At 40.0% G+C, this 25,241-nt stretch overlaps 3 protein-coding genes across 8 annotated transcripts in view; 2 read left to right on the forward strand and 1 right to left on the reverse strand.

The window, feature by feature from the left end:
• Window positions 1–2,980, forward strand: part of pparg (peroxisome proliferator-activated receptor gamma) — a 30,621-nt gene extending 27,641 nt beyond the window's left edge. For all 4 annotated transcript variants that reach the window (XM_053433434.1, XM_053433426.1, XM_053433442.1 and 1 more), the window contains exon 9: window positions 1,462–2,980. In XM_053433434.1, coding sequence (XP_053289409.1) covers window positions 1,462–1,709 — 248 coding nt within the window. In that variant the 3' untranslated portion in view covers window positions 1,710–2,980. The remainder of the gene's footprint in view (window positions 1–1,461) is intronic.
• A 5,773-nt stretch (window positions 2,981–8,753) lies between these two features.
• terf2ip (telomeric repeat binding factor 2, interacting protein) lies at window positions 8,754–15,034 on the forward strand. 3 transcript variants are annotated; one of them, XM_053431121.1, is made up of 8 exons: window positions 8,754–8,812; window positions 10,340–10,582; window positions 10,712–10,851; window positions 11,030–11,247; window positions 12,192–12,690; window positions 12,790–12,890; window positions 13,450–14,244; window positions 14,517–15,034. In XM_053431121.1, exons 2-8 carry the CDS (start codon window positions 10,347–10,349, stop codon window positions 14,736–14,738), a joined length of 2,211 nt encoding a protein of 736 aa, XP_053287096.1. In that variant the 5' UTR covers window positions 8,754–8,812; window positions 10,340–10,346; the 3' UTR covers window positions 14,739–15,034. The 3 variants fall into 3 exon arrangements, with proteins under 3 accessions (XP_053287096.1, XP_053287112.1, XP_053287104.1); XM_053431137.1 differs by having other exon boundaries at window positions 11,030–11,220; XM_053431129.1 differs by having other exon boundaries at window positions 11,033–11,247.
• A 451-nt stretch (window positions 15,035–15,485) lies between these two features.
• The window catches only part of iffo2b (intermediate filament family orphan 2b), a 28,969-nt gene continuing 19,213 nt past the window's right edge, over window positions 15,486–25,241 (reverse strand). Inside the window, exons 3-8 of the mRNA XM_053431150.1 lie at window positions 23,428–23,523; window positions 21,591–21,761; window positions 20,611–20,768; window positions 19,903–20,062; window positions 19,656–19,754; window positions 15,486–18,992 (exon numbers count right to left, since the gene is read on the reverse strand). Coding sequence (XP_053287125.1) covers window positions 18,741–18,992; window positions 19,656–19,754; window positions 19,903–20,062; window positions 20,611–20,768; window positions 21,591–21,761; window positions 23,428–23,523 — 936 coding nt within the window. The 3' untranslated portion in view covers window positions 15,486–18,740. The remainder of the gene's footprint in view (window positions 18,993–19,655; window positions 19,755–19,902; window positions 20,063–20,610; window positions 20,769–21,590; window positions 21,762–23,427; window positions 23,524–25,241) is intronic.

Consider the following 25,241-nt stretch of genomic DNA (forward strand, 5'->3'; position numbering starts at 1 on the left):
ATTTCCTGCACCTCCGGACCTCGTGGCGCCCGTGTCAGGTGTAACCATAGACCGTAAATAAAGATGGACGACATGACTATTACCCATAAGTGAAGCCAAACTGTCTCGATCTCCGGCTGGTGGCTGGTTGCAGTGCAGATCATAAGCCACACCTCCTCCATGTAAGCAAATGGGACAAATGGGACAAACTACTTTGATTAGGTTAGTTATTTTATGTTATAAAAATTGAATAAAATGTCATGGTTTACAGCTGACACTGACTGAAGTTGAGCGTGTGTAACAGCAGGACCACGATATTGTGGCTCCATACCCTGATCACTACTGCTCAGACTTTGGCTCCAAATGGGCAAGATGGCGGCGTTTGTATCCAGGATATTTGAGCTTCAGTAATGCGATGTAGGAGGGAGTGGAGACACCTCGTCCATAAAGTCTATAGTTTAAAGATTGGCCCGGCATCAATGCTTGTTCTCAAACCCAACAAGAAAATAAAAAGCAATATTTCTTTGATTTTTGCTTCGCTCAAGTGCAGAGAGATCTAAATGTAACCTGTAGTTTCTTTAATGTAGCTAGAACAAAAATATTTCCTGGAAGAAACGTAAAGTCAAAATAAGTCATTTCCCTCTGAATGTAAAGTGCTATAAAGTGAAGGCTGTTAACAATCTAAGTTATCAACCCCCGGTATCATGCACACTATCTCCTGTCAGCCTTGACCTATATATCCGTTTCCTGGGAGGCCTCGGATTTTTGTATGAGAGAACTGAAGTTTTACTATTTTAAACAGCAACTGCATCAAGAAGTGAGAACAAATTACAGCAATAAGCTGGGTTTTGGAGACAATAGTTTGTATTGGTCTTCCACAGGCAAACAAATTATCGGCTAACATTTAAAAAAGACCCTTAACTTGTTCAGTCATGTGCTGTCATTGATGATTTATATTTAAAAAGAAAGTATTTGGAGTTGTAGGAATGAAAGTTTTTGCTGTAAAATAGTCCAGTGACTAATTCATTGTGTAAAATCCTATCTTTTCATGTCTGTGTTACAGAAAACCAAACTGACCCATTTCTTCCACCTCTTTCTACGATATTGCTAAAATTGTTTGCTCTAACGTAACTGGTTCGCATGCGGCTACTTGATAAAATTCTGGCCTTTAACCCGTTCAGTGTTAAATTATGACATTTAAGTTAATTATTAACTTAAATGACAGATATATTGCTTGAAATAAAGATAACAGGGTTTTGTAAATAGCAATAATTTAAGGGTAGAGCTGGTCATGCTCACTATTCATAGAAATGTTGACCTAATAGCTGATAAATGATTAGTCACGTGCACCTGTCGTAATTCTGCCCATGTAGACCACCTTCCTCTGTTGTGTGACCTTTCTACTTTTCTTCCTTTATGGATCTGTACATGAGTTTTTATTCCTTTCTTCACTGTGTCTCAATGTCTCTGTCACACATCCAGACCGTCCAGGCCTTCTGAACGTGAAACCCATCGAGCAGCTTCAGGAGACCGTGCTTCATTCACTCGAGCTGCAGCTGAAGCTGAACCACCCGGACTCTCTGCAGCTGTTCGCCAAGCTGCTCCAGAAGATGACTGACCTGCGGCAGATCGTCACGGACCACGTGCACCTCATCCAGCTGCTGAAGAAGACCGAGGTGGACATGTGCCTACACCCGCTGCTGCAGGAGATCATGAAGGACTTGTATTAGAGTTTAACTGAAGAAAAGGACCAAAAAAGTGGGAAGAAAAACAAGAGAGACATTTTTATTTTAAAAATCACAAGCTGAGATGAAGCACTGTGTGCTCTTTGAGTGTTTAACACAACGGAGGCAGCCAGTCAGATGGGCTGACGAAGGGGAATTGAGAAAGGGATGTGGGAAGAACAGGGGATGAGAAATCAAGGAAAGAAAGACAGAATGTGAATGGCAGATCTGGTCTAGACAGCAATATGTGAATAACTTGCGGCACGCAGTCATTTAGCTGCTGCTGAGCCTGGATATTTCATTATGAGTAGTCTGCCAACTTAAATACAAAACTACCACCTATTGCACCAATCAGGATGAGCGACGGTGGGTAACTGAGCGAGTGGGGACTTTCTTATTGGCAGGCTCAGGCACAGAACCATGAATGTTCGACACAGCCTGTTGCAAGGGCCTTAAGGAGAAATGTATCACTGTGAATATTGTAAATCTTGCATCCCACAGTACAGTATCTGTCATTCATGTGCAGCTTACATGTTGCATTTTCACCATCATAGGCCGCAGCAGTGTATACGTGCTTCAGTACCTCTGATGCAGAAATGCATCACACACACAAACACAAACAATGCACAGACATTTTCTATTTTAGCATCAGGGTGAAGGTGCTATCTCTTTTTGATCAGCTCTATCCAAAGACATATCAGATCATTGCCTGTATTTTATTTTAATCTGGGTCACCTGCAGAAACTGTGAGAAAGTGTTGAGGCCAACATGTTGCCACTATGAGGTCCACTCTTCAAATATGTATACGCCACACTGTGCCTTTTAAAGGAGACATATTGTGCTTTCAGTTTTTCTGTCCACGGTAAAGCAAGTTCCTCTCAAGGCCTTCTCAGCTGCCGTAGTCGCAACGTTCTCATGTACACCTTTCCAAGTAATAACCCAAATTAAAATTATGAATCTGAATATGAGCAGAATATGTCTCCTATGTTGTGAAATGAAAGCCATATAGAAATTATCATATATATTATACATATATAATGTATAATGTATATTCACTTGTATTATTTTCATACAGTTGTGTGTCGAGCACTATTGGCTTTAAGCCTTAGTTCTATTTCAAATTCTATAACTTGTTGAGTTATAATTTTTACAATGAAATGATGTATCTACACAAAGTGTCTTCTATGTCGGGGGGGGGGTCAGTGTGCAGACAAAGGGATTGGTTTGTTACAACTGAAAGAGAAATTTGTTGTAAATAAAATATTTTCTAACTTTTACTTGAAATTTGTCTCTTGTTTGAAGCGACATGAATGTTCTTGCACATGAACAGTACACCGACATTTCCAAGTATTGTTCTCCTTGAAACCATTCTAGTCACCCAGGAAATGTGTTTTATGGTCATTACATCAGCTGACGTCCGTGTTTCTTACCAAACACACGCACACAAACACACACACACACACACACACACACACACACACACACACACACACACACACACACTCAAACACCATGTTGAAACGATTGCAACATTTGCACTCTGCTGAACTAGAAGAGCAAAGTCTGTGGATACAGATTTGATCAGCGAGCAGTGAGGGGGTCTATTTTTGTTATTCCTTTTTTTCGAAGGAGCGTAGCCTTTTGTCCTTCCTTTTTTTAAATAGATAAATTTACGGAGAGACCAGGTAAAAAACATATGATAGAGGGAGAGGGGGTCAGAGTCCGGGTGAAACTCATGAAATCACACTGAAGCCCACGACGCCGGTTCACCTCAACACACTGCACCCGTTCCTTTACACACAGCTGTCCTAGCGTGGGGAACCAGCTCCCAAGTTGTTTTCAGAAGAGAGACACCCTCCACACATCCATCCATCCATCCATCGTATCCATTCTCTATACTGCTCATCCTTTCAAGGGTCACGGGCTCGAGCCAAATCCAGCTGGACATAGTGAGAGGCTGAAAGTTCACAAATAAACGCACTGGGCCAACCTGTGTTCAAACCTGGAGGCCACACAGCCCTGCTCTTTGCATTTAAAGTTTAAACTCTCCTGTTTCTTAAAACGTATCGTTACGGTGAGTCCTGAACCATTAGTTATTCTTTTAAAGGCCCAGACTTCTGGTGTAATGGGACTCGCATGACGATTAAAACTTCTCCTGGGGCCCCCCCACTCTCTTTCCTTCTTCTCTCTCTCCCTCTCTCCCCTGCTTCCTCCTCTCTCCCCCATTGTTCATCTTCCAACCTCACCAATTAGGTTATAACAGAGTATGGTCTTATCTTATGTTTAAAATTTCAATAGAACTAAAATCGTTTGAATGCATTACACGTTTTTTTTCCTTTTTCGTCACAGACCGCATATTTTTCTTTACATTGGTGATTTAATCCACCATTGAGACAAAGCCATTCTAATTGCAGGGTAAACTGGCTTTAGGATAACTCGGACACATTATCCTCATTAAAAACACCTAATGTACATATTATGCACTATGAAATGTATTTTATGTATGTGTAGTATATTTTGTATGACTATAGATGTGCAGTGATTTAATAAAAAAAAAAGAGTGGTGTTCTGATAATGTCTCATTCAAGAAAGAAATGTAGTTTTTTTCTTACATTTATTTTATGGCGCACAGATTGTTTTTGTGGTTTGTCTGAAGCTTCAGAGAATAGTTGTTTTTGGTCGTGAAACAGAGATAGGCATCACATTTTCTACTGTTGTATAATAAATCCAATATTATTGAATGGTTTTATATTATCTTATGTTTTTGTTCCATGCGATTCTGCCATATACTACACTTTGCAAAACAATGTTTAAATAACATAAAACAGCAGATATGGATCATTCTTGGCATCAGAAATATATATTATAGCCTTCTTTTGTTAGGTTTGTGGTTTTTGAGTTATGGATGAATGGATGGATGGAAGAATGGATAGATAGATAGATAGATAGATAGATAGATAGATAGATAGATAGATAGATAAATAGATAGATAGATAGATAGATAGATAGATAGAAAGATAGATAGATATATAGCGTTGTGACATCCATTGTGTTAATAGACATTAAAAGCATAGTAATGCTTCCTTAAAGATTTATTCAGTTCATTATACTTATAAAAACAGGATTTTAACATGTAATAGAGTATTTTTTTTACAGTGTACTTTAGTACAGTGTAAATAATCTGAGTACTTGTAATAACTCTGTCCCTGTGGGCTCATTTTCTCCAGTTATAAGGACAAACAGAAAAAGGATGGGAACATAAAGACCTGATCAGGAACAACAGGAATTCATGTGTCAGTGGTGAAAAAAAAAGCTGAGACGAGGAGAGAAAGCCAGGGGTGAGAGAGGAGCTGGAAGTATGGCCCCTAAAAATAAGCCTTTTGGATTGGCAGCTGATGGTGGGGGGTTTCTGGCTCGGGGCCGGATGGTCCTCTTGGATCGCTGATGATGATGGTAATTAAATGTGTGCTTTATGTTGAGTCAGCATATCCTCACTTTGTTACGGCCGGTCTCTGCTGACCCAGCCCTGCCAAGATTCCTGAGCCGATCTGCCAAATCATTTTTCAGAAAGTATATTTCTGCTGTTGTCCGTCCACATGGGGCCGAGTCCAAAGACAGCACTTTTTGATTTACACAAGGGAAGTTTTGTTTTTTCTTCGGGCTCCTTAAGAAACGGCAGCTTCATTTTTTATTCTCTATTGTTTTGGTATCCGAGAAGAGTTTGACTCCCACCAGTGTGTGATACCTGATATGTGTTTGTGTGTCCTCGTGCGAGCGTGAAGTGATACACCTGCCACTGTAAGACCAATATAGCTCATCAGACATTATTTTCATTTAATCTGGTGTTTACATAGAAAACAACTCAGGAATTTGTATCAAGGCACTTCATGTTCTTTTAGGTTTTTACTGAAAAACACTTTATATGTGTAGAGGTAAACTTCAACCAAGATACGACGATAGCGGGTTTATATTCCCGTTGTAAAATTATAATCATTGTAGTTTTATAATGTAATAAAACGTGTCTTTATACAGCCTCATGATTCAGCATTATTTGCAATAACCTTTAATTTTTAGTGATACAAATACTGTATTGTACTTAATTAGTACAAAATTTGTTAAAAAATGAATTATGTTGTGCTTTATATTTATTTTAATGCACAAGGCCTGCAGAACACATTCACACATTAACATCATAATTAACACATGAATAAATAAACGTATTTACTTATAAGTTTATTTCATTCATCGACTGCTTAAATCTTGAACAAAAAGGAGCAGAAAGAAGACTAGTCATATATATGCTGCCCCTCTTTGACAGTACATTAATCAACAAAGAAAATAATTTAAGAAAATAAACATTTAAATAGCTCAAGGGCAACAAAGCCCCTCACATCCCTCCATTAGTTCCTAAAGTTACAATTCATTTTATACCATTTAAAGTTTAAATAACACATTTCACTGTAATTCATCAACATACTGGTTTAAAATGTTTGTTTTTTTAAATAATGTTTTAGATTATTTGGTTTCTTAGTTGAGATTCTTCCACAAACTGATTCCTTTCAGTATAAGGCAGCGTTCCATCAATTTGGTTCTGAATCTCGTTTTCATTTTTAAAGATCTCTGTTCCTTTTAAGTTATAATGGCTTTTTCTTTTTCAAATCTTTTCTGGATAATAAAAACAAACAAAGACATTTGGGATTGTGGATAATCAATCCAACATGAATCCATTAAGTCATCTTATCGTGATGGGTTTTGATTCAGTTGCAACACTGTGGAAAATCCTCACGTGCGTTTTTCCGCCCACTACATTTTTCTGACACTGTGCATCTTAGATTTGAACTGATAGGGTGGATCAGGTGGATTTTTTCCTCGTGATTCACTGATTAACTTGCACTTGAACATGATTAATTGAAACCTGAGTGGAAAGATAATGCAATGCCGTGGATGACGAGACCTGTCATGACTCAGACGAGGCCGCCGCTGGTGAAACATACTGTGCAACATTCAATTGTCTTGTCTAGAGAAATGACTGATGTAGACTCTCAGTACTTATTCAGATGTAGTTAAAACAAACCCACAACCTTTTCAATTCCCACATATTTTAAAGAATAAACACAACTATAATGTGGTTTTTTTATAAAGTCCTCAATGGATAAAGTATTTGTAAAATCCGATAATATTGCAGATTGTTTGATGGATTGACACAGCTCTCTCTCTTAGCAGCCAGCAACAGGGAAAGAGCTAGATGTGTCCGGCATTAATGAAACTAATGAGAAAATATGTTAAGTGGTGAACAGTGAGTTAAGTTGTAGGCAACTCTTGTCTTTGTACAGAGCTGTATCTCCATGTTTCCTTTATTTATGCTAAGCTAGGATAACTCCAGGCCCATGTTTAAAGAACAGGCAGCCAAACTGATCGTAACTCTCCAGAAAGTGAATAAGCATATTTCTCCAAATGCCAAACTGGTGTCAAAAATGTTTTTTTTCCTCCAATCTGTATAAATATTCACTCAGTTCAAATTTAAAGTATGCGAAGTTGAGAAAAGTGGCGAAAATATTGCTAGATTCTTCGGGGGGAGATTGACACTGCTTCACATGACACAAAAATGAAGGTGAAGCATTGATGTGGTTCACCAACTAATCACTTTACCTACAGATCCACTGATTGTTTACCACATCGACAGGAGAGTTGCCAGGAACAAGGTGACATGACACTAGAGCCTCAAACTGTTTCACTGAGAAGATTCAGTTGACGATTCCAACAGGAGCTAAGGATTCATACTGTGAGATGTTTTTGTACTGTCATTTCAGACACAGTAAGAATATGAATCCATTCTTCTGCACTGATCAGTATTGAGGCTATTGTTTGACTGACAGCTCTGGTGTTGACTTTAGTTGCACAGTTCCGCCCTCTGCAGGCTCAGACAAGCCCCTGATCACACAACAGGGGGACTTTCCTCTGTCGTAACCAAACCATATTATACTGTGTTATGTTTTGTTGACCCGACCACGCACCCTTTCCACTATTGAAAAATGTTCCCTAAAAAAGAAAATAAAAATCCGATAATTACTCAACAGATCAGCTGTTTTTATGTGACGATGGTTCGGGAGTATGTGGATTGTTTCAGGATCGAGGTTCAAGTGAAGGATGGATCATCATCAGCTTGCAGGAGTGACTCTGTCTAATATTTAGAGATTGTCCATAAACATATATTGATTTTGTCAAGTTGCAATACATCAGTGGCTGTTTTTATTGTTTCAGCTGGTTGAGCAGCAGAAGCAGAGAACAATAAAGGCCAATAACAATAATGGAGCTGTCAGGGCTGAGGGAGGTAAGGGCAGCAAGGCAACATGGTAAACAGGCCAGCCCAATTCCTTCCCTTCACCTCCTGACCCAACGCAGCCATGAACCAGCAGAGATAAATATGTGTTTTTGTATTTCATAAATACACAAGGTCTACAAGTTAGAATTTAAGGAGTGAAAAAATGTCGTCGATTGGGTGTGGCCTTTAAGAGGTCATTGTATTGAAATTGTATATAAATGAAATGTTTTGATTTTTTTTTTTGCAAGCTTTTGGTGCATTGAAGAGCTGATGAACGCAATAAACCCAAGTCCACTGTGACCACACAATATGTGTTGAGATGGAATAGATTGGACTACAGATTGTATGTTTCATATAATTGTCATATGTGGTTTGAGAACATGTAACCTCCACACAGAGAGGAAGAAAGGCCCTGGACAGAGTGGAGCTTGAAATCAGAGCAGGAGTAGCAGCAGCTTCAAGAGGACAATCAGCAGATCAGAGCAGATGATACATTACAACAACCACATCTAATGGATCATCTAGTCTGTTTGTGTGTTCGATTCCAGGTCTGTAATTCTACTCTGAGCTGAAGCGACCACACAATTCAGTTTGATAGTTCATTTTTGCATCAACTACCTATCTATTGAATAACAGCAATACATAGCATAATGTGTATTTTTGTGATGTTATTTCATAAGCGAACAGAGGGGGCGCTCATGAGACACTGACTGGAAACAAGTTAACGAAGAAGAGAAACACGGAAGTGGGCTGTGTTTTGGTTTCTATCGCGGCGGGAAACCTCACGGTAAACGTCTAATTCACTATCTAGTCAAAATGTCGTTTTCAATGTAAACACAGCATCAGTTTATCATGCTGAATATCTGTCTGTAGTCTGGCTACGTTGAAGTTAACGAAGCAGACGAGCTACTTATTAGCTTTACTCAGTGAACTACAACTCGGTGTCAGAAGAGCCTTTACTTATCAAAACAACCATAACTACTCTGTTAAAAGTACATGTTCGACCCGGGAAAAAGTTATTGAGCTTAAATTAAGTATAAATGGACAAAGGCACTCTTACACGTTTTTACTGCGACACATTACATCATTAGACTTTTAAGAGTCATGCATTGTAAAAGCAGGATTTTACTGTTATAGGCCTGAAACTTTTGATGGTTTCCATCATGCATTAATCTACTAATTATTTTATCAACTGATTGCATATCTTGAGGATTGGTTTTCCAGAAATTTAATACATCCTGAAATTAGTGATGCATGTTTCCAATTCACACCCAAATGGAAGCTTGTTTTGTCCAAGTGATTAAAGATACAGACACAAATATTTAAATAATTGAAAGAAAACATAGTAAATACATGAATTTGAGAGATTGGAACCATCAAACGTTTGTATTCATGAAAGGAAATTTACTTAAAAGTCACCAAAATCATTTTCAATCAATCGTTCACTTCAGCTCTACTTGTATATTCTGTCGCGTAGTTTATTTTATATATATTTTATAAATATTTATAATGTTGTGTATATCAATAACTTTAATCTGTATCTCGTCGACCAAAGCTCAGAAATAGCAGCAAACTGTAAATGAACTGCCTATGGAAGATTCCAACTAAGTAACAAATGTTTTCATCTAGGATCAATCTGTTACTTTTATACATAGGTGTAAATAAATAGTACTGAAATATTGTACTCAAGTAAAAGTACCTTTACTTTGATGAAAATTTACTTAAGTACAAGTAAAAGTACCCATCTAAAAATCTACTCAAGTAAAAGTAAAAAGTAGTTCATTTAAAATGTACTTTAAGTAAAAGTTATTTTTTAATTAAAGGAGAATCTTTACAAATATAAGTGCAATGACATTAAAGATGTCAAACATTTAACATGTCAACACAACATTTAAGAACTTTTGGGAGGACATGTCAAGACATCGACTCCATCATCCACTCTATGCAGCATCTACCACCAGTGTTGTGCAAGTTCACACCGCTCATGAACTAGTTCAAAGTTCAGTTCATACAAGTAAACATGAATAGTTCACGTTCATAGTTCACCATTTAAATTCTGATCTAGTTCATAGTTCAGTTCATTTCATAGTTTTAAGGTAGAAAGTGAGAATGAAAGGCATCTAATAGTTGGCATTTTTACTTATAAGAAAGAGACTGAATAGATTATCAATTCATCTGTTATGTTTATATTTTAATATTAGTTATTATTATTAAGTATTTAGGCGCTCACTCTCACAAAACTAGGCACATGGCATGAAAAGGCTTAACATTAACATTTATTAAGTTCTGTCTGTATTTTCAAATCTTCCACCAGGTGACACATGACCATGCCGTCCAAGCAGCAGCATGTGGCCAAATCTAATATGTCCCCCGGACTCTTCTTGACCGCGGACGGGGAACCCATGTCATTCTTCCTACGACCGGGTCCCATCAAACGCCGGCTGCAGCCGCTCATCACATCTGGAGGAGGGATGATGTGCAGCGTCCAGCAGCCAGGAGCCATCCTGCTGATTGACAAAGACGATCGAGGCGCTATTCCTGAAACTGCTGCTCACTGGTAGGTGCTGGAATGGGAGGCTGGTAGAAAGTGTGTAAAGGAAAGACTACAGTGTTTTAATTATTTATAACAAACTAAAAGAAATTCAAACACAGTAGGAAATGAGGTTGCTGTTGTTTTTTCCCGCAGGTATGTGTCCATCAATTACATTTACGACTGTATCAAGACGGGTAAACATCTAAACGTTGAGGACTACAGGTTAAATCCTGAAGACATCCCGAGACATTCTCCTAGACATGTCAAGAAAGAGGGTTCTGCTGTCCTCGCAGGTGGTAAAATATGAACACATAACACTACTGTTTGTCAGGATTTATTCTGCTATTGATTCTGTATTGTAATTTGTAGACGGCTTTTGTATTACCTGTACAATTTGTTGTCACATTAGGAATAAGTGTACTTCTGTTTGCGTTTGACTGATTTGTGTTACATACTTTGTGTCATTATAAGTAGGCAGGGCTCCCTATTCCCCTGAAGAAGATGCAGCCATTTTGAGTTATGTCAGCAAACACAGGAGCGAGACGGGGGGAAACCGGCTCTGGCAGAAGATGCAGAAGCAGAGGGTGACCAGTCACAGCTGGCAGTCGATGAAGTATCGCTTTAGGGTCCAACTGGCTCACAAGCTGTCTGACGCTGAGGAGGTGAGAACAACAGAGGAGGAGACCAAGGTACTTTCCCTGAAAGTTGGTGTCACCTGTTTCTACACATCACAGGTTTCTTTCAGAGTGAGGTTCAGGTAGGCCCGTGCATGGAGTCCAATTCACCTACAGCTGCTCTCGTTATATATTGTACCATGTCACTATCGGGGGGTATTGTCTAATTCCATTGTCTATTGTGTACAGATTCAAATGAATGTTGATGGGTGTGATCTTAAGTTGACATCTTTCAATAGAGCATAGGTGTCACTAGTGGCCAGCAACCAATTAATAGTAGAGGGAAAATGATGGTGTTATTTTTTAATCACATATTCTTTTGGTTTGCCTCCTTCATTCCATCCAGTTTGTCTTTGTGTTTTAGATCGGGCTGTTAAGATATGATAAATGTCATCTTGTGTGTAAAGCTTTGAACCGGCATATAGCATTTTTAAATGTTGTAATGTTCCCGAATTTTTTTCAGCATCGGATTAACTGTGGGTGATGCTGCAGAAGCTGTAGGAGGAGTGTATTTTTTTATACAACCACTAGATGGCAGCACATTTTAATAAATCTATTGTACACACGACGACTTAAATTTTATTATTATAACAAACATGAAGATATTTACAGTGTATTCCAACAGCCCCTGTTCATATACTTTCTACTGACCATGCTGCAGACCACCTCATAGTTTGTAGTGTTTATAAATATGTAGCCTGCAACTTCTTCTCTGTTGATAACAGACAGAAGTTCCAAACTCTTCCAGTGAAAATGCTGCTTCTCCTCAGACACATTCGCCACAGCCAGAAACACTTCATACAGATCTAACACAGATGCTGTAGGAACCAAAGCTTATTGTTTCTAACACCACAGATATAGTACACCATGTATACTGTATTGGTATTAAACGCAAAGATTTAATGACATAATGGCTACATGTGATTTAATAATTAGCTGAAGTTTTGGTGTTCCTGCAGATGGATGATCAGCCCGTACCAGCTGCAAGCTCACAACCTGAAAATGTCGAAGCTGAAACATCGAATGTCTCTCAGCCCGAGGAGCCTCGTGTGGATCCACAGGAAGACGCCCCTATTCCAGCTGATGGCCCAGAACCAGAAGCAGCAGAGACACAAGCAACCAACTCTCCACAGAAAGAAAATGTGCCAGAGGACTCCCCATTCAGCTCTCTTACGCCCCAGAAGCAGAAAGAGAAGCAGGGGGCTTCCCCCAAGCAGGAACAAAGACCTCAGCGTCGATCAATGCGCAGGCAGCCTGAGGCGTCATCATCGCATGAACCTTACAGCAAAAAACTCAGATTATCATCTGCTGAGAAACTGTCTTCTCCCCAGTCTGCAAAGAAAACATCAACAGACTCACGGCCTTCAAAGAGAGCCAGAAGACTGAGTGTGGAAGCAGAAGCAGAGAGTGAAGAATTGGAGAGCGCAGAAACTGTCGTCTCTGAAACGCCACAACCAGGTTTTCATTTGTTGCCTCATTTATACTAGATTTTATAGAGTTTTAATAAAATGTCCAGTCGTGCCCATTGTATGATCTCTTCTCCACCATGTTCTTCAGAGGAAGAGTCAAACTCGTTGGAGAAAGCAGAGAAGGGAAAAGGCAAGAGAAAGTTTGGGATTCTGGAGTTGGCTACAAAGGAGTTTGAAGATGAAAGTGAGGTACGACTACACAACACAGCACGTCCCTTTGTGACCTATAATGTTGAGGCGAGACTTATTTTACAGTCAGCATGACATTGCAAATTAAAAATAAATAGCTGTGCAAATACACATACACCCAAGCACAGTAACCCATTGACATTTACATACAATAAGTAATCATAATCCTGAAAAATAGAATCATTCACAGTGCGGTTTTGAATTTCTGAGAGATGGACGGTCATTTGGGAGTTTGGTCCGGAGAGCAGGAGTGAAATGTCTGAAAGAAGCAGACACACACAACTGAGAGGTTGAAACAAGGGAATGTTGTTACTTTGCTTAGAAATTACATAAACAATCACAAAACAAAAAGTTCTGTAATATTGCTAGGGTCGTCAAATATTCAGTTAATATCAGGACGAGTTGCTAGTATCTTTTGTATCTTCACTCAGTCTGTTCTCCTCCAGCTACAAATCTCTTCTATGGAGTTAAACACAAATGATTAGTAACAGACCTAAACTAGTTCCATGTGACAGAAGTTGTTCTTTAAACTTGACACTGTTATGCTGCTGTCTCTTAGTCTTCTGAGGATGAAGCTGCAGATCTCCAGAACCCACCTGTAAAAGCAGCGATACCGACCATAGCAGCAGAACCAGCCCTTCAGCCCTCAGACACGACTGCAGACCTTGTCTCCGCACAGTCCCGACCTACTGCAGCCCTCCAGGAGGAGGCTCAACAGACCCAGGCTGTCAACAGTGACAGTGCACCAGAGAAGGGACACCCTGACCCTATTCCTACAGCTTCCGGTCCTGTAGCTTCTGGTCCTGTAGCTTCCGGTCCTGTAGCTTCTGGTCCTGTAGCTTCCGGTCCTGTAGCTTCTGGTCCTGTAGCTTCCGGTCCTGTAGCTTCCGGTCCTGTAGCTTCTGGTCCTGCAGCTTCTGATCCAGCAGCTTCCGGTCCTGCAGCTTCTGGTCCTGAAGCTTGTGGTCCTGCAGCTGCTGGTCCTGTAGCTTCTGATCCTGAAGCTTCCGGTCCTGCAGCTTCCGATCCTGAAGCTTCTGGTCCTGCAGCTTGTCATTCTGCAGCTTCCGATCCTGAAGCTTCTGGTCCTGCAGCTTGTCATTCTGCAGCTTCTGGTCCTGCAGCTTCTGGTCCTGCAGCCACAGAGGCTTTGCATGCAGCCTCCAGGGCCCACCTTTTCATATTTGACAGTGAATCTCAGGAAGAAGAGTCCCAGCCTATCTCTGGTGACAATGCGACAGCTCTGTCCAGACCACAGCCACTAGTGAGGAAAGATGCTGCACCATCGCTGACTCAGATCCAGTTAGAGGAAGACATGAAGCAACTCAGTGCTCTGATGAAACAGTCAGATCAGGTGATTGTTCCATTTGTTTTTGCAGTGTGAGTTAGACTTAATTATATTTGTGTTTTTCTCTAAGATAGTCGGCCTCCTATAGATCAGCTGAACAAGTCTTACTGCATTTATTTTCTCTTATTTACTCTTTATTCTTGGATTCATAGAAATAAATCCATGAAACAGAAGTTCAGACTGAAATCTATTGCCAATACCTCATTAATATTATTGGTTCCTACTCTGTTTTTCGGTTTGAAATACTTTTTAACCTCCACTAATGCTTTCTCTTCTAGGACATAGTTAATGTGACCAAAGCCCTGTTGAGGACTAGTGGAGATTTCGCTGCTGCGCTGGATCTGCTTTTGAATCACTCCATCATTCATGGACCCGTTTGGATTGGCTCTGATGATGTCCTTTTGAGCTCCGCTGATCCTGTTGTGCGACAGGAGCTGGAGGAGAAGTACGGTGAGAAGGAGTTGGCCAAAAGAATAGTGTTTCTCGAGCTGGAGGGATGAAGCAAAAGATCTAGAAATGTACAACGAAAATAACTAGTATGACAGTTATCTCTTATTTATTCAGCTTCTTTCAAAATAAATAGGAGACTTTCTCTGCAGAATTTTCATTAAATCAAGTTGGAGACATTTGAGAATTAAAAAAGGCTCTGATTTAAAAATGTTAAGTTTGTATGTAAATGTCTAAATCTATCAGAAACAGAAGCTTTTAATGCATTTCAACATGGTAAAACTTTTATCCTTCTTATGTGTGTTTTTAATATTTTGGATTGTTTGTCTGATTAAATTGCTGGAAAATGTTTTTCTGTTTGACAACTCTTGCTGTCATCTTTTAAATATGTTTTCTGCTTTGCCAGACAAATAATTAATAGATTGCATGAGATTTGTTAAAAGACAATTTACCCAAGTTCTTCCTTTTTTCATACATTATAAAAAAAATTCTAATGATCCAGGTTAATGCTTGAGTGCAGTTTATCTGTAGAATTTACTGAAAAGAAAGTGGAAAAAAATATTGATCCATTGTTCAATTAAATTGGCTCTTAAAAACAGATTCTACGTTTCTCATAAAACAAGTTTGCAGAACATTTTTATGACAAGATGGTTATTTTTTTTCAAAACTACGATATTAACGATAAATAAACTGGCCTTCATGTGTAAAATTGAGTAACTAAACACATCTGTCACCTTAAACTCCTTAGATAAGAGAAGAATATAATGATTGTGAAGTTTAAGAAAAGAAGCTGATTCATCTTGATTTTTATCCAATCCACCATTTTATTTCATTTATTCAATATCAACTGAGTACATTCATAACTTTGAAACGATCTGCCCCGGACCAACATGAATACATAGTATCAGTAGTTTAAACCCCCAAAAAACAAGAAAAGAAAACCATTTAAATTAACCTCTTAACCTGTGATGCAAATGAAACACAAAGACCAGTATCTGAAATGCGTTTGTAGATTTTTACCCAAATATGGCCACGAGTATTGCTGCACCTTTTATTTTTTCATCTCCCCATTATATTTATGGAATCAAAAGTCAAGGCAATAATGACGACAAACATGTATGCAAATAAACACGTGAAACCATATGTCAACACAACCATATAATCCCATGTCAACACTGATAAAACCCACTAGTATAAAACCATTTGAGTAGGAAACATTCACATCCACCAGGATCTACTTTAAATACACCTAGGTCACATACTGTAAGTTGGTAAGAACCCGTTTAGTAAAGCAACACATACCAAGGTCTCCGTTAAAGTAACAGCACACCAAATATCCCTGGATTGAAACGGCTACATTTTCTCTGCGTTAACCTGTAAGGTCTTTAGAGGAGGCCTCCAGTGAAGCTACATTCAGAAACGAGGAGTGCTACAGTATCTTTAAATAACACAGCTGGGATGTGACCTGCTTCAAGTGATGGAACAGTGGAGAGAATACACCGACATGTCTGATAGTCTGCAAGAGTTAGTGATTCTGGAACACGACAACACGTTCTTCATGGAGAAGTCGGCAAACTAACGTGTGTGTGGCAGGGGGTGTACAAACACTGAGACTGAGTTAGTAGGATACTATAGCTTGATTTACATCTTTGTCGTATGTTACTGTACATGTTTGCTTTGGTTGGCTGGTTAGTGTGACGCTCTGAGTGAAGTGAGAGACAGCGTGTTGTGTTGATGCCTCCGCCAAGGACGTCAGGTTTTAACCCCTGTCTGTTTGTTTGTGAAAAAGATTACGCAAAAACTACCGGACGGATTTACACGACACCTGGTGGTGGGATGTGGCATGCGTCAGGGAAGAACCCATTTAATTTCGGTGTGGATCCAGATCAGGGGCAGAATAATTCATGGATCTTGATTCAAATAATCTGGCATGTTGAGGGGACTAACAATCTGGATCTGATCACAAGGGGACCATTGGGCCTTGGCGGAGGCTTGCGCTCTAGTGAGACCTGCTGCTTGTGGATGTGTTTGATATCACAGCTGAGAAGTACAGTAAAGACAAAAGTATGGCTCTTTGTTACCGATCAGACTGGTTTTACGTCAGGTCAAACAAAAATGCATGTGACGTTCTCATCGTTCCTCGTCCTTGTTCGATAAAGTAAATTAGTTTTTTAATAATGGGTGATCTGCTGTGGTCAACACATCTGGAAGAAGTTTACTATTCCTGAAAACATAATAAAAGCTGAATATGGCAACATTAACATTGGTTAACACACAGTCATCTGTGAAAAAAGCATTTTCTATGCCACAAATTAATCAATGATTAGAATAGATATGATTTTGATTAAAAAACGTACAGCACAGTCTGCATTGCAGCTATTTAGTTAAAAAAAATTAAGTTATAAAAAAAAGGACTCATAGCTCCTTTTCATCTGGAGAAACATGCTGAAATAAGAAAAGGCCTGTGTTTTGACATTCTGCTTCTGTGAATCTTCCAAGAAAGAAGTAGCACTTAAATCTTTGATCCAGCAAACTGTACATACATTATAATACAAAGAGGCGATTCCAAAGATCCCCTCTGTCCCCATGCGTTGGTCAGTTTCTGCACAAATCCAGTGGAAGCACAGAAACTGCTGGACATCTCGAACGGTTTCAAAAGACTAACTCCAACACAAAAAGGCCTCTGGGGTGTACGATCACATGCCTACAGCCCTCTATGTACAGTCTGACACTACAGTGGAGCACCGGTTCAGGAGAGACAGAGCAGGATGTGCCACTCGCCTGGAACAGAGCCCCCTGCAGGACAGCAGGAAATAATAATAACACCACATAATCAAAGGAATATTTCTCTGATATACAATGAATAATGACATCTAACAATCATACTTGTGTGAAATATGTGTCCTTTGGCTTTGCTTATGAGGTCTCAGAGCCTTGTTTGACTTTGATAACTTATTTGATTTCTTTCATGAAAACGACAGTATCTGACTTGTTTGGGATGATATGTCTTTGATGTCTTTATGTGCTCAAAATAAAACTGCACAAGCTGAGAACAATCTTTCCCCTGTAAAATAAATCTGAGTCAGCACTGTTTCTGTAGCAAGTAGCGTTGGTGTTATTGGCGTGATTCGTCCCTTCTCTAGGGGGCGCTGTTCCAGTTTTACTGTTGATGTCCACGACAAAACAAATGTAGATTATTTTTTCACACTCTAACGCTCAAAATGATACATAGAAAACACCTGCTTTGCTGAGAAGGCTAATCGTATTTGAAGAGAACCGCTGAAGGGTGAAAGCCAGTCTGAAAATATAAGGCCAGCTGAATTGCATAGAACTTCAGTAGTGCACTGATGCATCAAAAGGCTGTGCTCCGTTCCTCTGTCAACTTTGGCAACCCTGCAGAATTCCCCCAGAAACCAGCAGAACTCCAACACCATTTGTCTCCGCTCGTTGTCTCGACTCCTTGGCAGGACACACACTGGATCGCAAATCACACGACCGGGACTTAAATGATACAAAAACAAAGCAGTTTTCCAATCGAGGTGAAGTGACTCTCTGCGATCTAAAATCATAAATATTCAAATTTAACAGATGGATGCATTTTTTTGTGTTTGTGTATGTTTGAATATATTCGTTGTTCACCGAACAAGAAGCACAATATGTACTATTTTCAATTCCTTTAGAAAAAAAGGACTTTAATTGGGTAAGAATTTGTAGAAAATATTTCTCAGCCAGTTTAAAACGTGTGAGAATTTCTTTTTGTTTTCTCTCCGTCAAAAATGATGTGAAGCTCTGGACAAGAATCCAGTGAGGCAGCAGTGAGGAAGAAAACAGCTCCGTCTCTTTATGCACCCTTTTTCTCTTTGTAAAGCAAAGACGCCCCCCTCCTCCAAACCACTTAAACAACAGAAGTAGTATAAAAGCACCAGTTCTGGGCCTGCATCAGTGACCCTGACCATCTGAACTTTAACAGGTCAAACAGGCCCAGAGTTAAGTTGGTCCACCTCGAGCAGGGTGGAGCTCCATACACCTTGAACCCCTGTGATCACGAGCGGTGGTCAGGAGGAGACGGGACAACTAGCGGAGGCTTCTGCCTCGGCGTCCTTGTCCAAGATCTCGTCCTGGATCTCATCCGTGTTCCCTGAGTCGCTGCTGGCCACAGAGCTGGCCACAGAGGGAGAGTTCCTGCCGCCTTTGATCATCCGGCGACACGTCTCCATCTGCACGTCCAGGCCTCGCTTCATGCTGCACATCTCCATGTACTCGTGCAGATGTCGGTTCATGTCGCTCTTTGCTGTGGCCAATTCCATCTAAAGGTACAATAGATAGATTGAAGGAGAACTGCTGCTTTAGTTTATGGATTTCAGCAAAAAAAGACGTCTATTTACATTTTTATCCCCCAAAAAAAGAATTATGCTGGAAGTAAATTAAATAAATCCATAAACAGAGTAGGGCCATGTTTCAACATAATAAAACAATGTTCAATATAATATGAATAGTACAAAAAAATTACGTAAAAATTTCTAAGATATTCACAGAAATGATGGAACAAAGCTTTTACAAAACGTTGCAGCAACTCAAACTGTTAAAAAAACTTCCTCAAACTAAAAGCAAACTATTCAACTATACAACTTGATGCCATTTCCCATCCTAATCATTTTTTATGAAATTTAAGGAATTAGGAAAAGTACATATTGTTTTTAATGAACTTTTCATCAAGTTGTGTGATAGACAGAATATATTAACATTTTTGTCACACATTTCCATTACTTAAATACATTTCAGGAGCAACATTCTTGGGTTTCTGTGTATACAAACAATTTAATGTATTAGAAATGAACCAACAATAATTCCCAAGTATATTTATTTTCTTTAATATATTAAGATGAAGCCAATACTAACGGACAACATGCATATACTGTTTGTTGGGTTATTATTTCACACACACACGCACACACACACAGGTTGTGTACCTCGATCTGGCCGATGCTCTCCTGGTACTCCTGCTCTCTGTTCTTAAATAGTGACTCTGTCTCATCAATGAGGCTGCCAAGGCTTCCATCCTGGGAGTCCTGAGAGCAGCACAGACAGAGCCTCATTCATCATGCATTAGCAGACGTCTTACACTGCAAACGCAGCAATGATCTACACTCTGACTTGCATGAGCTCAAAAACCCTCTACGCCGGGTTGAAGGAGCCAAAGGGCCAACGAGGTCTCACCGGATCAGCCACTTCGCCGTTGCCGTTTGTGGCGCCGCTTGTTGCAGTGATGGCGGCCGGCACGTTGTAGTTGGTGAAGTCCTCCCACAGCAGCAGAGTCTCCTCGTTCTCCTCCCACGTCAGGCTGTCGCACTCGTCGTCGATTTCGAACGTCTCGCGCCTGGCAACAAAGGAGTTATCTGAACAATGTCTGTGCAGGACAAGGACAGAGAAACGGAGAGAGGAAGAGGAGGAGAGAGGGAGGAGAGCAAGGGAGAAGTGTAACGGCCACCAGGTACAGTGAAGGTCGCATGCAAAGAGGAAGACGTGCTTTTAAAGAGGAGGAGGAGATGGACAGGAAACAATACGGACAGATGATTGAAATGATTCTGATTGTTGATGATTGGGATAAGAATTGATTGAGAAGAGTGGAACAATAGAGGGTTGTAACAAACAAACAAACTACTGAAGAAGGGAGCACTGTGGCATAAACAGAGACTGTTACAGTACAGATGCAGAGATTAGCTAAATGACCATTCTGTATATGAGATACAATACTCCATAAAAACACTAGAGGGAGATGAAGGAATAATGACAACAATTCCATCTCATCGACTGTGCTGATGTGATGCAGCTGTAAAAACATGCGGTTTCATTCACAGCTAAGACTACTTGGTGCTTCTGATGTATGTGTGTGTGTGTCTGTGTGTGTCTGTGTGTGTTACTTACAGCTGGTTGAGCATGCGTTTCATTTCGTCCGTGATGTTGAGCGTCTCGGGAACCTCCTCCTCCTCCTCCTCTGAAAGGCTGGGCTCGGCATCCATCTCTGAACTCTCCTCATCAGACACCGCTTTACGCTCTTTCCTCCTGCAGCAGGCCATGGCGCCCTGCAACACACACACACACACACACACACACACAACAACACACTATTTAGCTTGTTGATCCAAGATGAACCCAATGAACCCAGAGGCAAAATGTAAAGAAGACAACTGGTGTTTAATCAATATTTCCCTTAATCCTTGGTCACAGATATTTTGTATGTGTTTATTCATCTGCAAACTGAGGAGAGAAACTGAACGTGTGTGTTCAATGTCCAACTGAAGCTAACTCGTGGTGCTTGTCTCTGGTTAAGCACAAAGACATAACAAGTGGATGAGACAGATTCCAGATGCAACAAACAGCAGAACACATAAATCAGACTGATTTTTATGCACATTTTTCATTTAATTTAGACACACGTTACAAAATATGACTATGAAAGAAGGCTCCAGCTTGACTCACAGCAGATTTATACTTAATACTCTACACTGGGCTTTTAGCCAGAAATGTAGGCGCAATGTGATAACCTTGTGTGCCGCGAAGATAACCCATCAGCATTTAACTTTTATGTGTGTGTGTGTGTGTGTTTTTGTGTGTGTGTGTGTGTGTGTGTGTGTGTGTGTGTGTGTGTGTGTGTGTGTGTGTGTGTGTGTGTGTGTGTGTGTGTGTGTGTGTGTGTGTGTGTGTGTGTGCTGCATTGTGCATATATGAGTCTGTGTACGTTGATGTGTTTATGAGTTTATTCACAGACATGCATTCCTGCTCTGGTTTCATTGACAGGGCGTTTTTCTTCGATTACTTTCAGCTCCTCTGACAGACAGACAGATGCACAGCTGACAGACAGACAGACAGACAGACAGACAGCTGATGGACGGACAGACACCCACCTTCTCTGCGAGCGACCGGGCCGGACTGACAGTGAACATCTTGGACATGTCCTCCGAGTTGCGTTGCTGCGCCACATCGCACAGTTTGGCCGTGATGTCGATCCGCCTGCAGATGTCCATGTCCACCCGCCGGGCTTTCTCCTGGATCTTGGTGTCCAGGTCAGACATTTGCTATAAATGAGATAAACAGAGATTTCACAGATACATATGCACCTTCTCACACTGTATAAACGACAGCATGTGAACTCGATGCATTGTGGCAGCCTGAATGTTTAGCAAATAGATTCCTGGTCATATTGCCTCTCTCAGTTAGTTAGTCATGGTTAATCCATCTCTGTATCAGAGGCTGGGAACTTGGTGGTATTCTATGTGGCTAAATGTTTGTCTCACATGTATTTATCTATAGTGTTATAACCCAAGTGATGCCATAGGGGGCATGTTTTTCTTTAGGTTTGATTTGAGCTTTGAAATGTGTAAGCCTATGAAAGCCTATGACTATAAACTAAAACATATTACTGTCCCTAAACATTCAACATACATTTTCAGACCCCAAATTTATAGAAACCTTACAATCAAATAAACCTTTAAGGTAAGATTCATTTTGGCAATTTCCTTCATGTACAGACATATTGCATTTTTCAACATGGTCTTTCATCAAATTCTGCCAATTCTACTTGGTGTTGTAAGTCTCCAATTGACTGTTTTCCAGTATACTAGCTTTGCAGGTTAAATAAGAATGTTTAGAATACTCAAACTTTACTTTTGAGTCCTTATTTTGTCAATATCATAATTAGAATGTCCCTAAGTGGAGCACATGCTTCCACTAAGGTCCAACAGTCTCCTTAAATCCAATCAAGCTGCACCAAATTTCACCCACTCATAGATATCAGTCCCCTTAATGTGCCAGATTTCTTTCATCAAGATCCATCAATTATTCATTGAGGAAACGAGGGAAATATTGAAACAATCTCTATCCTGCAATGTTAAAGAAAGTAAAAAAACGATCCCTGGATCCGTCCCTGGATCCGCACCAGTATGGGTTCTAATACTTACAACATGAAAACCAGTCAGCCAAATGAAAGGATACAACTTCCAGAGGTGAACAAATTTTGATCAGATTTGTTGGGGCAGATAAACGGGACAAATGTCTCATGTACACTGTTTCCTCTTGTGAAAGCTTTGAATATAAGACTAGAATATAAGACGAGGGTCAACACAGACACAGACACATCCACAGACAGCATCACTGTCAAACTACTACTACAACTCAACTTTAGATGTCTCCACACAACCTCAGAGGTCCACAACAGCCGTGTCACTTACCCGCTTCTGGAATCACACATTGGGGGATGAAGTAAAACACAGAAAATAACATGAAAACTTCTACAAGGTGCAGATGCCACAGTGGAGATAAGCAGGATAAACAACATGGCTTTCTGAAAAACAAATACTTCAACTGACTATATCTATCAGTGGGTGAGCACAGGCTGGGACTGGGCCCAGTGCAGTTTATTACAGCTGAATGTCACACCAGAGCAGAGTTGCCAGGGAACAATACAGAGCTGTACAGGACAGGATATGCTCTTGATCTACAGCTCCCATCTGAACTATTTTCAATGAATGCTTGTCTCTGGGGGGGGGGGGATTTATATGTTTTTCCCGAACTCAAACAAGGCAGGAAAGGAAAAGGGTGTGTTCAGTGTTAATCCTGCTGCTGGAACACATATCAGTCATGATGTGTTGAAGACCGGGAGTCAACCCAGCAGGTTTCCTTCATGATGTGACGTCTTTGTCCGGCTTCAGGACGACGTCACCCTCTCGCTGAACAAATACTTACGTCAGTCATCAGGCTCCTGAAAACCACGAGTTCCGCCTTCAGTCTGTCCACCTTCTCGCTCAGCTCGTCCTTGACCTCAGTCGACTCCTGGGCACTCTGAGTTCAAATGTCACATACAAGTAAATAAGCGTCCTGATTGGGTGAGTGACATGTGTGTTTGACAGCATGAACTCTGCTCACCAACGTGATTGGATTGAATTTATTCAGTTACCGTTTCTTAACTGGACTAAATAGGTCGAATGAGTCATTTAAACAAACATCTGATACAATCTATCCAAAGTGAAAGTATCAAAGGGATCAACATCATGGTTGTATGACATAGTTCAGGATGTGGCTACAGGTGTGGTAGATAAAGAACTGGTTACGTTCTGATAAGGCCCATTGAAGAAAATAATGGTTTTATACATTAGTATTGTTTTATGATGCTTTTAGTTACTGTTTGGCTCAGTACCCATGAGATTGTTATTTACTTTTCTTTTTATCTTTACCTGATGCAAATGAGTTAATGGAAAGCAGCCACTCAATGTATGTTAATGTGCAAGTATGGATTTGATGGATTATTTCCAACAGGCTGAAACTTAAATATATTTTTTATACATTTTGTAAACATATTCCCATTCGGTCCAAGAGTTAGATGAGACGACTCTCATGTGTATATGGTGAATATAAAACTATTAGCATTAGATTGATAACTTAGCTTAGCATAAAGACTAGAAACAAGGGGGAACAGCTAGCATGGCTCCGCGAAAGGGAAAGGAAATCCCCACCCAACACGAACCCTTCAGCTCAATAGTCACAGGCGGGGTCACCTTGATACAGTAAAAGCTGTAGTCAGAGTTTTTCCTTTTAAGCCTTAGGTGCAGCACACAAGCCTAAAGTGAATGAATGTGTGTCATAAAGTTACTGTTGTAGTCTGATTGTTGAATTGAAAACATTATTTTGTAAATTACAGCACACTTGCTATAATAGTAAGTTAGTCTATAACATTTTTTAAAGCACTTTCTAAATAAAAAGGGTTTTCATATTTGTCCGACTGATTTCATTAACTGATATTAATTGATGAAGAGCAGCCATGGGCAGTAATATAGGATATTGTGGATGTGACACATTGTTTTGCATTTGAATTGTTGACTGCTGAATCGTAATTGAATCATGAGGCTAGTGAAAGTGTACTTGTGAGCACACAGTCATTACAGTCATGTCAGACCAGCAGCACCTCCCACCTCCCACCTCCCAGCTTTTCCAGTTGTTGTGGTTTTTCTTTGCTTGTGTGGAACTGAGTCGTGAGGAACTACCAGTGCCTCAAGTTTAAAGCTAATTAGCCTAAAGACAAATCAAATATAGTTAACTTGTGTCTTGCTAGCAAACAGAGAGAGGGTGAAGCAAACACCATTTAAATATTTATTTTTGGAAGTTTTCTTTCCATTAGAGTAAAAGAAGACATGGAAGTAAAATAGACCAAACGACAAATATAAATAAATACAAATAAGCTTTTGGTAAACTGCATACTTCTGATTGTAGGCTCCTCATCTAATAACTATGCATTCTACTACTGTGGAGTATTTAACAATCATGTGAGTGTAAGGGTATTATCATTTAACTTTTGGTTTTAAAACTTTTTTTTAATAAATAATTAGGAGTGCCCTTTTTCTCACTTGAGCCCCTGCCCCCCAAAATGTTTGTGCACGTCCCTGCTTCCGCTATAAGGAGGCAATAGTTTACTGCGTTTGTTAAGTAGCGGGACTATGCAGAAATCACTGGACCGATTTCCATGAACCTTGGTGCAAGGCTGTGGTTTGGCTCAGGAGAGACCA

Source organism: Pleuronectes platessa, chromosome 2 (assembly GCF_947347685.1).
Source record: "Pleuronectes platessa chromosome 2, fPlePla1.1, whole genome shotgun sequence".
Classification (NCBI taxonomy): domain Eukaryota; kingdom Metazoa; phylum Chordata; class Actinopteri; order Pleuronectiformes; family Pleuronectidae; genus Pleuronectes; species Pleuronectes platessa.

What these genes read in the sequence shown, in the direction of transcription:
- terf2ip (XM_053431121.1), top strand. Translation starts at nt 10,347, where the DNA reads ATGACCATGCCGTCCAAGCAGCAGCATGTGGCCAAATCTAATATGTCC. An exon ending in AGTTTGAAGATGAAAGTGAG is followed by an intron (nt 12,891 to 13,449) that starts GTACGACTACAC and finishes GCTGTCTCTTAG; the next exon opens with TCTTCTGAGGATGAAGCTGC. An exon ending in TGATGAAACAGTCAGATCAG is followed by an intron (nt 14,245 to 14,516) that starts GTGATTGTTCCA and finishes TTTCTCTTCTAG; the next exon opens with GACATAGTTAATGTGACCAA.